The sequence below is a fragment of the Oncorhynchus tshawytscha genome, linkage group LG13, assembly GCF_018296145.1.
Source record: "Oncorhynchus tshawytscha isolate Ot180627B linkage group LG13, Otsh_v2.0, whole genome shotgun sequence".
Taxonomy (NCBI): domain Eukaryota; kingdom Metazoa; phylum Chordata; class Actinopteri; order Salmoniformes; family Salmonidae; genus Oncorhynchus; species Oncorhynchus tshawytscha.
In genome coordinates, this window is record NC_056441.1 from 68142404 (window position 1) to 68156845 (window position 14442).

Here is a 14442-nt window from a genome sequence, read left to right on the forward strand (position 1 = left end):
ATTCAGATTTTAAGTGCATAGGTTATTATATATCCATCGTTGATTATGGCCTGGCCGTGCATCACACGGGCTTGCTGCATTAACCGCTTCTGGAGTGAGTTAGACAAAGCGGACATCGCTGTGCCTTTGGTTTTCACGAAATATTCGGATGTGGCTGAGGTGCAGCATCTCCACCCTCAGCCTCCATCTAGACAGACGAGGACCGGCCCCATCACCATAGAAACCCAGCCTTCTCACAGTGAACAGGAGGCGGCGGCAGTAAAGGCACCGCCCGCGACTGGTGCCGCATCAGGAAAACATGGCTGTAGTGCGTCTGTGATGCGCCAGGACTTCAGGGAATGGAAAGATATACGCCCGGAGCCCAGCTGCAAACCCAAGAATGAATATCACCCCTCCGCGACACCTTTCCACAACGTAACACAGTATCAGAAGGATTATAAGCCATGGCCTGTCCCGAAAAAGGGAGACCACCCCTGGATCCCCAAACCCAGCCCAACTGCCTCCTTCGATGCCCAAGAACGGGGCGTGGGGACCACAACGAAGCATGCAACTACAGAGCACGAGAGCGGTGTGGAGAAGAGTGAAATTGAAGAAAAGGTGCAAGAGAAAGTATCCAAAGAGAGGAAAAAGAAACCAGTGAAGAAAGAGAAAACTGTAGAAAAGAAAGTGAGTGCCAAAATGGAGGGACAGCCACCGGCAGATGTCACTGTGGAGGGGAAAGGAAGACCAGCAGCAGACGCGCTGAACAGACAGATAAAACAGGTCGTTTCAACTGGCACTGGCAGCTCCTATAGGTGAGGATCTGACTACAGTGGGACTATGTATTTCATTGAATGTTTATAATTGAATTACATTATGCACACGTGTTCTGCCTCTGAAATATACATTTTTTCACAGTTTAAATATGTCAACCCTAAATTAAACATGGAATGTAGGCCACAAATAACTTTATTGTGGAGCCCAAAAGTATTTTAATATAAAGGCCTAACACAATATTTTGTGTTGCCTGGACAATACTCAGTGTACAATGTATTACACAACATCTTAATATATAATTGCAGTAACTACCTAAATACATGCATCAATTGTTAATCAATTTATTTAAATGTTGTGCACATGTTGGTAAGCTAAGAACATATTGTGCACAACATCTAAATACATTTGATTAATAATTGATGTATGCATTTTTGGTAGTTACTGTACTAGCAGTAGCAAAGCCAAGATGCATGTAGCTTTCAGTCTATTGACAATAAAACACACATCATCCCTACTGGGCTATATAATCTACTCAAGAAAGCCCACTCTACCTTTCCATCATGAACTGTACATGTCCGTTTTTTTCTAGGTTCATCTTAAATGGGTTTTTTTTGTGAGATATTTGATCTAACATACAGTATGTTCTCTAATTTCAGTGTCCAGTGATCTAATATTGTCATAGATAGCTGCTGCAGCATTGATTTCTCCCCGTTTCATTCTCCTCTATGGTTTTACAAGATCAATACAGTAGCACATCATGTCAAGGCCTAGGCAGTAAAGGAGCTCTGTATATCCCTAAGGCCTCCCTGGAGGGGCTCTCCCTAATTTGTTTCCCTCATTTTTGACTGCATGGTCAATTTGTTTTTGTGTAAAATGTGTAGAGTGTTTTGCAGTTGTCGTCTGTGGGTGAAAGGAACCAGAAGCCCTGTGTTGTAGTTACTGTAATGGGGAGTAAAGTGACTAATGAGTCATGCTACCCTCCCTGTGTAGACTTCGGCTGTAAATCTGATGAGTCATTTCAGTCCATTTCCTTCCACAGATTTTGGGCAACAACATTGTTTGCCTGGGATTCATAATAAAACTAAGTGATTTTTTTGATGATGAACTGGGGAACTAATGAGTTTGCTGAGTTTGCTGATTCATTGTTTTTCAGAAATGAGTTCAAGGCATACAAAGATGTGAAGCCAGTGAAGTCAACCAAGCCCCAGTCTCAGTACAAACCTCCTGCGGATGACAAGGACAAGTCCAGCCTGGAGACCAGCTACAGCGCCACCTACAAGGGGGAGCAGGCTAAGGTGCAGCCCACTGACAACAAGCTGCTGGAGCGCAGGAGGATACGCAGCCTGTACAATGAGCCGGGTGGCAAGGAGACCACCAAGGTGAGCCCACATCAACATGCATGTGACAATGAACACTGACTATTTTATGTTAAAATGTCTATCTAATTGCACAAAATACATGTTCAATTTCGAGTTTTCAAACCCGTTGCTCTGACGGGCCAATTCATGTTTATGTCTCAGTGAAAATTAGGATAAATCCAAATAATGCTAATTAAACTTCAAACTGCAATTAGTTACATTGGACATGGTTGATTTCATGTATATGTTCTCCTTCAAGCAACATACTATTTTGATATATGTGCAGTAATAACAATTTAGATCATGAAATTTGATTAGGAAATTCTACATATTACAAACACCCTGTAGCCTGTTTCATGGTCCTGTTAGGCGTGAATATGGGAGGCGAAGTCAAGTGCAGGAGAGCGGAGTATATTTAACAGGCCCACTTTAATACCGGTCAACAACGACAGCACATAAAACATACTAGTGCCACAAACACGGTTTATAACAAAAGCGCAGCGCCTGACAAAATAATCACGTAACAATAAACAATTACACACAAAGACATGATGGGGAACAGAGGACTAAATACATGTAGATTGATTGGGGAATGAATCCTAAAAATCGCTGCACCTCCTTTACCGTGGTGGGCATCGGCCATTTACGCACGGCTGTAATGCGGTCACTCTCCATCTCCACCCCGATTGTGGAAATGTGATACCCTAGGAAGGAGACGGCCTGCTGAAAGAACATGCATTTCTCAGTCTTGATGTACAGGTCATGCTTTAACAGTCATCCAAGTACCCTGCATACCAAGGACACATGCTCGGCACGTTCAGCGGAGTATATCAGATCATCGATATACACCACTACAGCTTGCCCTTGCAGGTCCCTGAAAATCTTGTCTACAAAGGATTGGAAAACTGATGGAGCATTCATCAACCTGTACGGCATGACTAAGTTCTCATAATGCCCTGAGGTGGTACTAAACGCTGTCTTCCACTCGTCTCCCTCCCAGATACACACCAGGTTATACGCACTCAGGAGAACCAGTTTCGTAAAGAAGCTCGTCCCATACATTGACTCAATTGCCATGGTGATAAAAGGTAGCAGGTAACTGTACCTCACCGTGATTTGATTGAGACCTCTATAGTCAATGCACGGGCGTAGTCCTCCATTCTTCTTCTTCACAAAAAGAAACTCGAGGAGGCGGGTGAAGTGGAGGACCGAATGTACCTGAGGCAGGGATTCAGAGACATATGTCTCCATAGCCACCGTCTCCGCTTGCGACAGGGGATACATGTGACTCCTGGGAAGCGCAGCGTCTGCCAGGAGATTTATTGCACAATCCCCCCATCGATGAGGTGGTAATTGAGTCGCCTTCTTTTTACAGAAGGCGAGAGCGAAATCGGCATATTCTGGGGGGATGCGCACGGTGGAGACCTGGTCTGGACTTTCAACTGTGGTAGCACCAACGGAAACCCCTACACACCTCCCCGAGCACTCTCGCGACCACCCCGTGAGAGCCCTCTGTTGCCAGGAAATAGTGGGGTTATGAGCGGGGGTGCTGGAAGATGGCACCAACAGAGCCTCCTCTGGACGTCCGCTGGTGACCAGCAGGTTATCCAACCGGATGGACAAATCCACCAGTTGGTCGAAGGAGATGGTGGCATCCCTGCAGGCCAGCTCACGTCGGACGTCCAGGCTGCATCAATATTGGTCGATGAGGGTCCCGTCGCTCCAGCGTCCAAGGTCCAGAATTTCAGGGCGAATTCCTGCACGCTCCTCAAATGGAAGAGCCGTTCTCCCACCGCTCTCCCTTCGGGCGGATGGTCGAAGACGGCCCGGAAGCGACAGGTGAACTCCTCGAAGTAGTCATCTTCTCCCCACACGGTGTTTGCCCACTCCAGAGCTCTCCCCTAAAGGCATGAGACGAGGGCACTCTCTCCCTTTCCGAGGGAGCTGGGTGCACAGTGGCCAGGTAAAGGTCCAGTTGTAATAGGAATCCCTGGCACTGTGTGGCCGTCCCATCTTACTCCCTGGGAAGGGAGAGACGTATCCCACTGGGACTGGCTCCGGATGGGACGGGTAGAGGCAACCCCGGTTGTGCTGGTCGAGGCACTGGAGACAGCGGTCCATAGTCTGGACAAAGCAATCCATCATGGCACCAAGATGATGTAACATAGCCGAATGTTCCTGGACGCGCTCCTCGACTCCTCTAACCGGGGTACCTGCTCCTGCTGACTCCATAGTTGGGTGTGTAATTCTGTTAGGCGTGCATATGGGAGGCGAAGTCAAGTGCAGGAGAGCGGAGTATATTAAACAGGCGCACTTTAATACCGGTCAACAACGACAGCACATAAAACATACTAGTGCCACAAACACGGTTTATAACAAAAGTGCAGCGCCTGACAAAATAATCACGTAACAATAAACAATTACACACAAAGACCTGATGTGGAACAGAGGGCTAAATACATGTAGATTGATTGGGGAATGAAAACCAGGTGTGTATGGAACAAGACAAAACAAATGGACATATGAGAAATGGAGCGGCAATGGCTAGAAAGCCGGTGACGTCGATCGCCGACCGCCGCCTGAACAAGGAGAGGAGCCGACTTCGGTGGAAGTCGTGACAGGTCCTAATAACTTTGTAATGTTGTACATTGTAAAGTCCCAGAATAACTTTCTAAACTACAAAATTAAGATAAGCATTAGCACATCACAAAACTTATGTAATCAATCAGAGTTAATTAAATCTCCACATGCATGTTTGTGAGCGGTAGGAACGTCTCGTGTCTGCATGCTGTGTTTATATGGCCCTTCCATCTCTCACTCTGTGAGACTGTTCTGAGACTGAGAGCAGCTCTATTCTAGATCTGCTGTAGTCAGGTGTGTTGTCAATTTATTCTGGAAGGCATGGAGGTTGACCTCAAATTAACTCACACCTTGATTAAGGCACCTTAACCAACAGGACTAGGGTCACATTAGCCACCAAACTGCCAGACAATTCAAACCTTCAGCAAAGCTGTCAGTCACATCCTCAGAGTTTGTACTGCCTCTCTCAAGACCACCAAGAGAGCTTGGATTCATTGAATTAATGTGTTGTTTTCCATGACATTTCACCTCTCAATCCTTTGGTTTGATTGGTGTTAGGAGAGTCACCTTCTACAAAGGGAAAATAGCACAATTTTCTTTACAAAAAAAATCAGAATTCGTTGAATATGACCAAAAATATAGTCTTGTCCCAGTGAAAGGGAATAAGATTGTGCATATTATGTTAGCTGTTCATATACTAACCCCAACTTCATACTGTAAATTTGCATTTTAGACACCGTTTTTTTCTAAACAAAGATTTTGTTCTAACCACGCATTGCAAATATTATCAACAAGATGGTGACATTTGCTCTTTTATTTTTATTTGATGTTAGTAACAGTATGTAACTGTATGTATTGCATGCTCAGAATACATATTTACTGTAACATCTCCAGGAAATTCATTGCCAGTGTTCACCTTAGAGATTCATGAGCTCTTTGTTTCATTGTAGCATACAGTATCAGTCCAAAGATGAAACTGTAACCTGTACTGATGACATTTTGGCTGCGTAGTTTACCTACAGTTTTAGGAAGATGTCAAGTATAAAATGCCCTCCTCTCTGCCTCTGTAGGTGGACAAGACAAAAACCAAACCAAAAAAGACAACGACAACGAGCAAAATGGTGAAAAAGGTGAAAGAGAAGACCATCGCTGGTGCACTGTCAACCAAGAAGAAAACCTCCACGAGCACCAAGCCAGACGAGTCCAAGCCAGAGGGAGGCGTTATCTCAAAAAAGAGCAAAGAGATAAGCAACAGACTGGCTGAGGCAAAAAAGTAAAAACAAAACATCTCTGCACTACTTTACTTAGGGAATTAAAGGCTGCCTAATGAATTAGAGGACTCTCATCCATTTGGTCTATCTCTTTCTCTCTGTATTTTCCTTCATGTTCCTCATCTCTATGTATGCACACTAAATGTGGAGCTTTTAAGTTGACATTTTGATGTTTTCACCATGCTGTCATTTAACTATAGTGCTTTGTGCGTGTCTGTGTGATCGTGGGTGTGTGTGTGTGTGTGAGTGTGCACTTACTCTCTCTGTTATAAGTTCAGCACATATTTTGCACATTATTTTGTTGCATTTGTCGATCTTTTGTAGAAAGAAAACCATTGTAAAACAGTGAGTCATTGATACACAGTATATGTAGAGAACCGTTATTGGCTCTTAAATGGCTATTGAAGGCAGTGAGGTTTTGATTATTTTTCTGACTATGTCCTCATAGTGATAGTCTCTGTTCTTCTTTTCCATCTCTTAGACTGCATTGACTATCTGGTCTCTGCAGATATAAAATCTTAATTACTGTAGCGTTTCCTGGTTACAGTGACTCCACTCTTTGAACCTAGATTTCATTTAATTATTCAGGAAGATATCTGGTTTCATCAATTTGGTTGCTAAGGAACCAGCTGAACTGTAATGTCATTTCTACAGCTTGCATGCAAGGCCCTCTTTCTGGTTGTATAGTCGCATTCAAGTATCCTATTCCCATGGTCACAATCTAGTTTGTCATTTAAATCATTCATGAGAAATCAAAGGGGGCAAACCATTTCCAGAATAACTGCATGTGTAGTGATAGTCTGATCTCATACCATAAGTGTCTACACAAACAAACAACAAAACTGTCACTGACTTACAGTACAAAAGATGGCACGTAGTATTCTAGTGCCTATTGAAGCTGTTATGTCAACCCACCAGCTTTGTAGTTCTGCCTTCACACACATGGTTCTACTGCCTTCTTCAATGTGAGAACCACTTTGTCAACTTTCCAGTTATTTGATACAGTATGAAAACTGATGTATTTCTGATAATACACCCCTCTTTAATTATATGTCGTTATTTTATCCATTACAAAGCTGTGATGCTATTTGTGTGCAAAACCATGTATAATGTTAAAAATGAGCATATGTATGATATAGGAAATAGGATTTTGTATTTACTCAATCACCTCCACTTTCTTCAATGGGCTCAGTAGTTACATGTAAAAAGAGTGGGCCAGGATTAGATCAAAATCGCTTTTTGGAACATGCAGCTGCCTGTCTGGAACCATTGATATCAGATCAATTCACAGTGAATGTGAGTGCTACTCTCACCCTGTCTCTCTTATGTACCTGCAGTCCGCCAGTGTGTTACAGTATGTGGCAGTCCTCCTCCCATATGCTGTTGTGCATCTGCTACTGTCTATTGTATCCCAGACCACCCTGCCCTCTGCTGCCTGTCAGGGTTCAGTGTGTTAGACCTCCGCAGCCCACCTGCTCCTAGCGCCTGCCCCCCAATACTAACGTGTTGAGCACACCACACCTCGGTGCTATGACACTCTGAACTATATGCTGTCAGTTTGATGCTAATGTACTCAAACCGTGTGAAATGATGACAATATGTCATATACTGCAGATGTGTTGTGATTGTGTGCTTGTATTCTCAGCTTGCTCTGAATGAACTGATTAAAAATGTTGAAGCAGAATCTGAATGTTGTGATTTATTACCATGATACAGTATTAGTTAATGCACCTATCTTGAAGCCTTGAACTGGCCCATAGACACTCTCTCAGACTCCTTCAGAAGATGTACAGTGCCCTCCACTTATATTGGCACCCTTGGTAAATATGAGCAAAACGGGCTGTAAAAAAGATCTTTGCTGTTTATCCTCTTGGTCTGTCATTCAAAAATATTCACAAAAAAATCTAACCTTTAATTGAAGTAAATTGATTGAAAAAACGTATTGTGAAGTAAATTATATAAATATTTTTCTCCAAAATGTGTGCCACAATTATTGGCACCCCTAGAAATTCTTATGAGTAAAATCTAACTGAAGTATATTCCCATTCATATTTGATGTTTTTAAATTCACCTGAGTGATTAGGAATACTAAAATGGTAAGCCATGACTTCCTGTTTCACTTGGGTATAAATATGAGGTGACATACAGGTCAAGTTCCCATAATCATCCATCACTATGGGAAAGACTTGAGAATACGGTAATGATGTGCGACAGAAGGTTGTTGAGCTGCATAAATCAGGAAATGGCTATGGGAAAACAGCTCAATGGTTGAAAATGCCCATTTCCACTATCAGGGCAATAATTAAGTTTAAAGAAACTGGAGATGTTAACAACGGGCCTGGAAGACGACGTGAGTCTATATTGACCCCACCCACAGTGAGGAGGATGGTTAGAGTGGCCAAAAAATCTCCAAGGATCACAGCTGGAGAATTGCGAACATTAGTTGGGTCTTGGGGTCAGAAAGTCTCCAAAACTACGATCAGACACCACCTATATAACCACAAGTTATTTGGGAGGATTGCCATAAAAAAGCCTTTGCTGTGATCGAACAACAAACTCAAGCGCCTACAGTTTGCCAAACGTTACTGGAACTTTCAATGGGACCGGGCTCTATGGTCAGATGAGACCAAAGTATAGCTTTTTGGAAACAAACACCAAAGGTGGGTTTGACGTAGACAGAAAGATATCCATGCAGAAAAGTACCTCATCCCCACTGTGAAGTATGGTAGTGGATCTTTGATATTGTGGGCCTGTTTTTCTTTCAAAGGCCCTGGACAACTTGTAAATAGATACATAGTATCATGGACTCCATCAAGTACAAGCAGATATTACATCAAAACCTGACTGCCTCTGCTAGGAAGCTGAAACTGGACATTGGTTGGATCTTCCAGCAGGACAATGAACCAAAGCGCACCTCAAAACCAACACAAAAACGGTTCACTGACCACAGAATCAAGGTTTTGCCATGGCATTCCCAGTCCCCTGGCCTAAACTCCATATAAAACCCATGGGATGAGCTGAAGAGGAGAGTTCACAAGCGTGGACCTCGGAATCTGAAGGATCTGGAGAGATTCTGTATGGAGGAATGGTCTCAGATTCCTTGCCATGTGTTCTCCTATAATGCGTAAGGAGGTTGGAAAAGACTCATAGCTGTTATCTTGGTAAAGGGAGGTTGCACAAAGTACTGACTGAAGGGGTGCCAATAATTGTGGCACACATATAAAACATATTTGTTTTATGTTAAGAATACATTTTTTCTTTCAATTATTTTGCTGTAATTAAAAGTTAGATTTCTGTGAATATTTTGAATGAAAGACCAAGAGGATAAACAAAACAAACAAAAATTAACAGCCTGTTTTGCTCATATTTACCAAGGGTGCCAATATTAGTGGAAGGAACTGTATTTGTGATTTTCATTACGCTACAGAGACTGAGTGAGAGCTTGCCAAACCCATTGGAAAATGAGGGCACCAAACTGCCTTTTTTTTATTTTAGTGGACTTTAAAGATTCAGAGGAATTATGTTAGGTCCAGTGAAGATGGTTTGATTGCTTTGTTATTCCTCATTGGGTGGTAAAATAAAGAGTTTCCTTATGGCAGTGAAATTTACGACCTGGCAAATTACAATTATTTAAGCATATAGGCCTAAAGTACAATATAATTTACATGTCAACTTGAAAAAAGAATTGCATTACAATTTGTAAAACAAGGAACACAGAAACCCATCATCAGGAATTACTTCTGAGATACAAACGGTCCCATAAACAGGAAGTCAACAAATGACTTTGCATCCCATAAACAAAAGGTGCCCTCAGACAATAGCAGCTATAAAATGGAAACAGTAATTGATTGCCTTCCTAATCCATTAAAGGACTAAACACATGCAGTGTCTGTTGTTTGTCTGTGATTCAGTCATCCTGATGTAAAACCTCCTGAATAATTCAGTTGTTATGGGCCACTATTTGGAGAGCTGTATGAAATATTGAATGATGGAGCAGATATGGCAGTGGAAATGCCTAATGCAGTGTCCCCCTAATGCAGTGTTTGGCCAGAAGTGTCTGCAAGCACCTAGCTCGCCACGTTGTAGACCTTTGATAAATCAAATTAAATCATCAAATCAAATTCTATTGGTCACATACACATGGTTAACAATTCTAAAACAACTACCTAATACACACAAATCTAAGTAAAGGGATGGAATTAGAATATATACATGTAAATATATGTGTGAGCAATGACTGAGCGGCATAGGAAAGATGCAATAGACGGTATAAAATACAGTATATACATATGAGATGAGGAGTGCAAGATATGTAAACATTATTAAAGTGGCATTATTAAAGTGACTAGTGATCCATTTATTAAAGTGGCCGATGATTTTAAGTCCGTATGTAGGCAGCAGCTTCTCTGTGTTAGTTATGGATGTTTAACAGTCTGATGGCCTTGAGATAGAAGCTGTTTTTCGCACCACCCTCTGGAGAACCTTGCGGTTGTGGCTGGTGCAGTTGCCATACCAGGTGGTGATACAGCCCGACAGGATGCTCTCAATTGTGCACCTGTAAAAGTTTGTAAGGGTTTTAGGTGACAAGCCAAATTTCTTCAGCCTCCTGAGGTTGAAGAGGCACTGTTGTGCCTTCTTCACTACACTGTCTGTGTGGGTGGACCATTTCAGTTTGTCCGTGATGTGTACGCCCTGTTGTTCCGTCAATGTGGATAGGGGTGTGCTCCCTCTGCTGTTTCCTGAAGTCCACAATCATCTCTTTTGTTTTGTTGACGTTGAGTGAAAGGTTGTTTTCCTGACACCAGACTCCGAGTGCACTCACCTCCTCATTGTAGGCTCACCGTTGTTGGTAATCAAGCCCACTACTGTTGTTTCGTTTGCAAACTTGATGAGTTGGAGGCGTGCATGGCCATGCAGTCATGGGTGAACAGGGACTACAGGAGGGGGCTGAGCACGCACCCTTGTGGGGTCCCGGTGTTGAGGATCAGCGAAGCAGAGATGTTGTTTCCTACCTTCACCACCTGAGGGTGGCCCGTCAGGAAGTCCAGGACCCAATTGCACAGGGCGGGGTTGAGACCCAGGGCCTCAAGCTTAATTATGAGCTTGGAGGGTACAATGGTGTTGAATGCTGAGCTGTAGTCAATGAACAGCATTCTTACATAGGCATTCCTATTGTTCACATGGGATAGTGCAGTGTGATGGCGATTGCGTCGCTGTGGACCTATTGGGACGGTATGCAAATTGAAGAGGGTCTAGGGTGGCAGGTAGATATGATCCTTGACTAGTCTCTCAAAGCACTTCATGATGACAGAGTGAGTGCTACGGGGCAATAGTAATTTAGTTCAGTTACCTTTGCATTCTTGGGTACAGGAACAATGGTGGCCATTTTGAAGCATGTGGGGACAGCAGACTGGGATAGGGAGAGATTGAATATGTTCGTAAACACACCAGCCAGCTGGTCTGCGCATGCTCTGAGGACGTAACTAGGAATGCCGTCTGGGCCGGCAGCCTTGCAAGGGTTAACACGTTTACATGTCTTACACACATCGGCCACGGAGAAGGAGAGGGAGGGCCCGCAGGCCTTGGTAGCGGGCCGCGTCGGTGGTATTGTATTATCCTCATAGGGGGCAAAGAAGGTGTTTAGTTTGTCTGGAAGCAAGACGTCAGTGTTAGTGATGTGGCTGGCTTCTTTTTGTAGTCTGTGATTGCCTGTAGATCCATGTCTGAGCCGTTGAATTGCAACTCCACTTTGACCCTATACCAACATTTTGTTTGTTTGATTGCCTTGCGAAGGGAATAACTACACTGATTGTATTCGGCCATATTTCAGGTCATCTTTCCATGGTTAAATGCGGTGGTTCACACTTTCAGTTTGGTGCGAATGCCGCCATCTATCCACGGTTTCTGGTTAGGGTAGGTTTTAATAGTCCCAGTGGGTACAACATCTCCAATGCACTTCCTTATAAACTCACTCACTGAATCAGCGTATAAATCAATATTATTCTCTGAAGCTGCCCGGAACATTTCCCAGTCCGCTTGATCAAAATAATCTTGAAGCGTGGATTCTGATTGGTCAGACCAGCGTTGAATAGTTCTCGTCACGGAATAGAGGTGACATTTAATTATTTTTATCTATATTCACCAGGTCCACTTTAAAGAGTTCTAGCTGACTTTGAATCTCCCATTGGGTAAAAAGTTTAACATTAGTGCTACGTCTTCAAACGGATATAATCAGACACTTCTTCTTCCTTTAACTTTTGTATAGAACAAGGTGATTCAGGTAACCAATGGAGATGCTCTCACAGGCTACAGCTATTTAACTGAGGAGAGACTGGACTCAGTGGTGACATGATGAGACCTATTACTGAATAACTCTGATCTGTGACAGCTTCTCCTGTCTGGGAGTTATTACCCAGGGAACACCAGTCTGTCTGCCCCAGAGAAGTCTAGCCTTCCAAGACTGCCAATGCTGCCATGTGGCCAGTCAAGGCCCCACCATTATAATCATGTATTCTGGACAAAGGGAAATAGATTGGAGGAGTGAATGAGGAGCTTGTCTGCTAAATATAATCACCGTCCTACAATATGAATACAGGTATGTTTAAAGGCACATTCAAAACACCAAAATACTAAATAAATGTTTATTAATAGTACAAAGCCCTCAATCATGCTGATTAGTAATAGAACAAATAATAAGACTGCAAACAAACTTCAAATGAGCCCATTATGGGTTCATGGCATTGCACTCACACTCTGAAGCAGGTGACTTGATGGTACTACAGTGCCTTCAGAAAGTTTTCAGACCCTTTACTCAGTACTTTGTTGAAGAACCTTTAGCAGCGATTACAGCATTGGGTCATCTTGGGTATGACGTTACAAGGTTGGCATACCTGTAAATTGGGGAGTTTCTCCCATTCTTCTCCGCATATCCTCTCAAGCCCTGTCAGGTTGGATGGGGAGCATCGCTACACAGCTATTTCAGGTCTCTCCAGAGATGTTTGAATGGGTTCAAGTCCAGGCTCTGGCTGGGCCAATCGAGGGCATTCAGAGACTTGTCCCGCATTGTCTTGGCTGTGTGCTTAGGATTGTTGTCCTGTTGGAAGGTGAACCTTCACCCCAGTCTATGGTCCTGAGCATTCTGGAGCAGGTTTTCATCAAGGATCTCCCTATAGGATCGCCACCACCATGCTCCATTCATCTTTCCCTCGATCCTGACTTTTCTTCCAGTCCCTGTCACCAAAAAAACATCCTCACAGCATGATGCTGCCACCACCATGCTTCACCGTAGGGGTGATGCCAGGTGTCCTCCAGACATGACGCTTGGCATCTTGGTTTCATCAGACCAGAGAATCTTGTTTCTCATGGTCTGAAAGTCTTTATGTGCCTTTTGGCAAACTCCGAGCGGGCTGTCATGTGCCTTGTACTCAGGAGTGGCTTCCATCTGGCCATTCTACCATAAAGGCCTGATTGGGGAAGTGCTGCAGAGATGGTTGTCCTTCTGGAAGGTTCTCCCAGCTACACAGAGGAAATCTAGAGCTCTGTCAGAGTGTCCATCGAGTTTTTGGTCACCTCCCTGACCACGGCCCATCTCCCCCGATTGCTCAGTTTGGCCGGGTGGCCAGCTCTAGGACGAGTCTTTATGGTTCCAAACTTCTTACATTTAAGAAGGATGGAGGCCAATGTGTTCTTGGGGACTTTCAATGCTGCAGATTTTTATTTTATTTTATTAATTTTAGAATAAGGCTGTAGCGTAACAAAATATTGAAAAAGTCATTGGTTCTGAATACTTTCTGAAGGCACTGTAAATTAAATTCTCAGACAACTGTGGCCTCTAGTGGATTGCTTCAGTACTCTTTTCCACTGCAATAAGAGGCCATTATGCACTCAGTGAAATTGCATATGTACACAATAACACTTGAGATCTCATGTCACTTGTAAAAAACAATATATTTAGTTCATATTGCAATAGTAAATTAAATCATATTCATTTTTAAAGCCCTTTCAATATCAGCAAATGTCATAAAGTGCTTATGTTTTCTCCAGATCCATACATTGTAAACCCTGTTTTCATGAGTGACAAATCTTAACCGGGATTCTTGAAAGTCGGGACAATCCTTTTTCTACAGGGAACCTGTATTTTTATAGTTTACATTTGTTTATTTTGTTGCATTATTTGAGCTTAAAAAATACATTAAGTGGAATTTTACAAGGGCAAATATTTGCTTTTGGAATTGTCCAAATATTTTAAATATGGTTCATGTACATGCCAGCTCTATGCTCAGAAATGCCCTTGTCCAGAGCAAAGAATCTAAATGTCAAACTCTACAATTAAAAAAACTGGCAATAATAAATGCTAACTGAAAAAAGATTGCATGTAGTTTCTTCCAATGGCCCTCTCTGACTTTAAAGACTATTTCTTTCAAAACTAGGATTTCTAAAAAATTGTGTCCGGAGATGTGTCTAAAATCCTAAATGAA

At 42.9% G+C, this 14442-nt stretch overlaps 1 protein-coding gene across 1 annotated transcript; it reads left to right on the forward strand.

Moving 5' to 3' along the window:
• The first annotated feature begins 31 nt into the window (after positions 1-31).
• Positions 32-7649, forward strand: LOC112265567 (microtubule-associated protein 6 homolog). Its single transcript, XM_024442984.2, has 3 exons — positions 32-794; positions 1910-2135; positions 5765-7649. Exons 1-3 carry the CDS (start codon positions 46-48, stop codon positions 5969-5971), a joined length of 1182 nt encoding a protein of 393 aa, XP_024298752.1. The 5' UTR covers positions 32-45; the 3' UTR covers positions 5972-7649.
• The last annotated feature ends 6793 nt before the right edge of the window (positions 7650-14442 follow it).

Excerpts from the sequence above, each read along its gene's own strand:
- LOC112265567 (XM_024442984.2), top strand. The coding sequence starts at position 46 with ATGGCCTGGCCGTGCATCACACGGGCTTGCTGCATTAACCGCTTCTGG. Across the intron at positions 795-1,909 it reads GGCACTGGCAGCTCCTATAG|AAATGAGTTCAAGGCATACA; the intron begins GTGAGGATCTGA and ends ATTGTTTTTCAG. Across the intron at positions 2,136-5,764 it reads GTGGCAAGGAGACCACCAAG|GTGGACAAGACAAAAACCAA; the intron begins GTGAGCCCACAT and ends CTGCCTCTGTAG.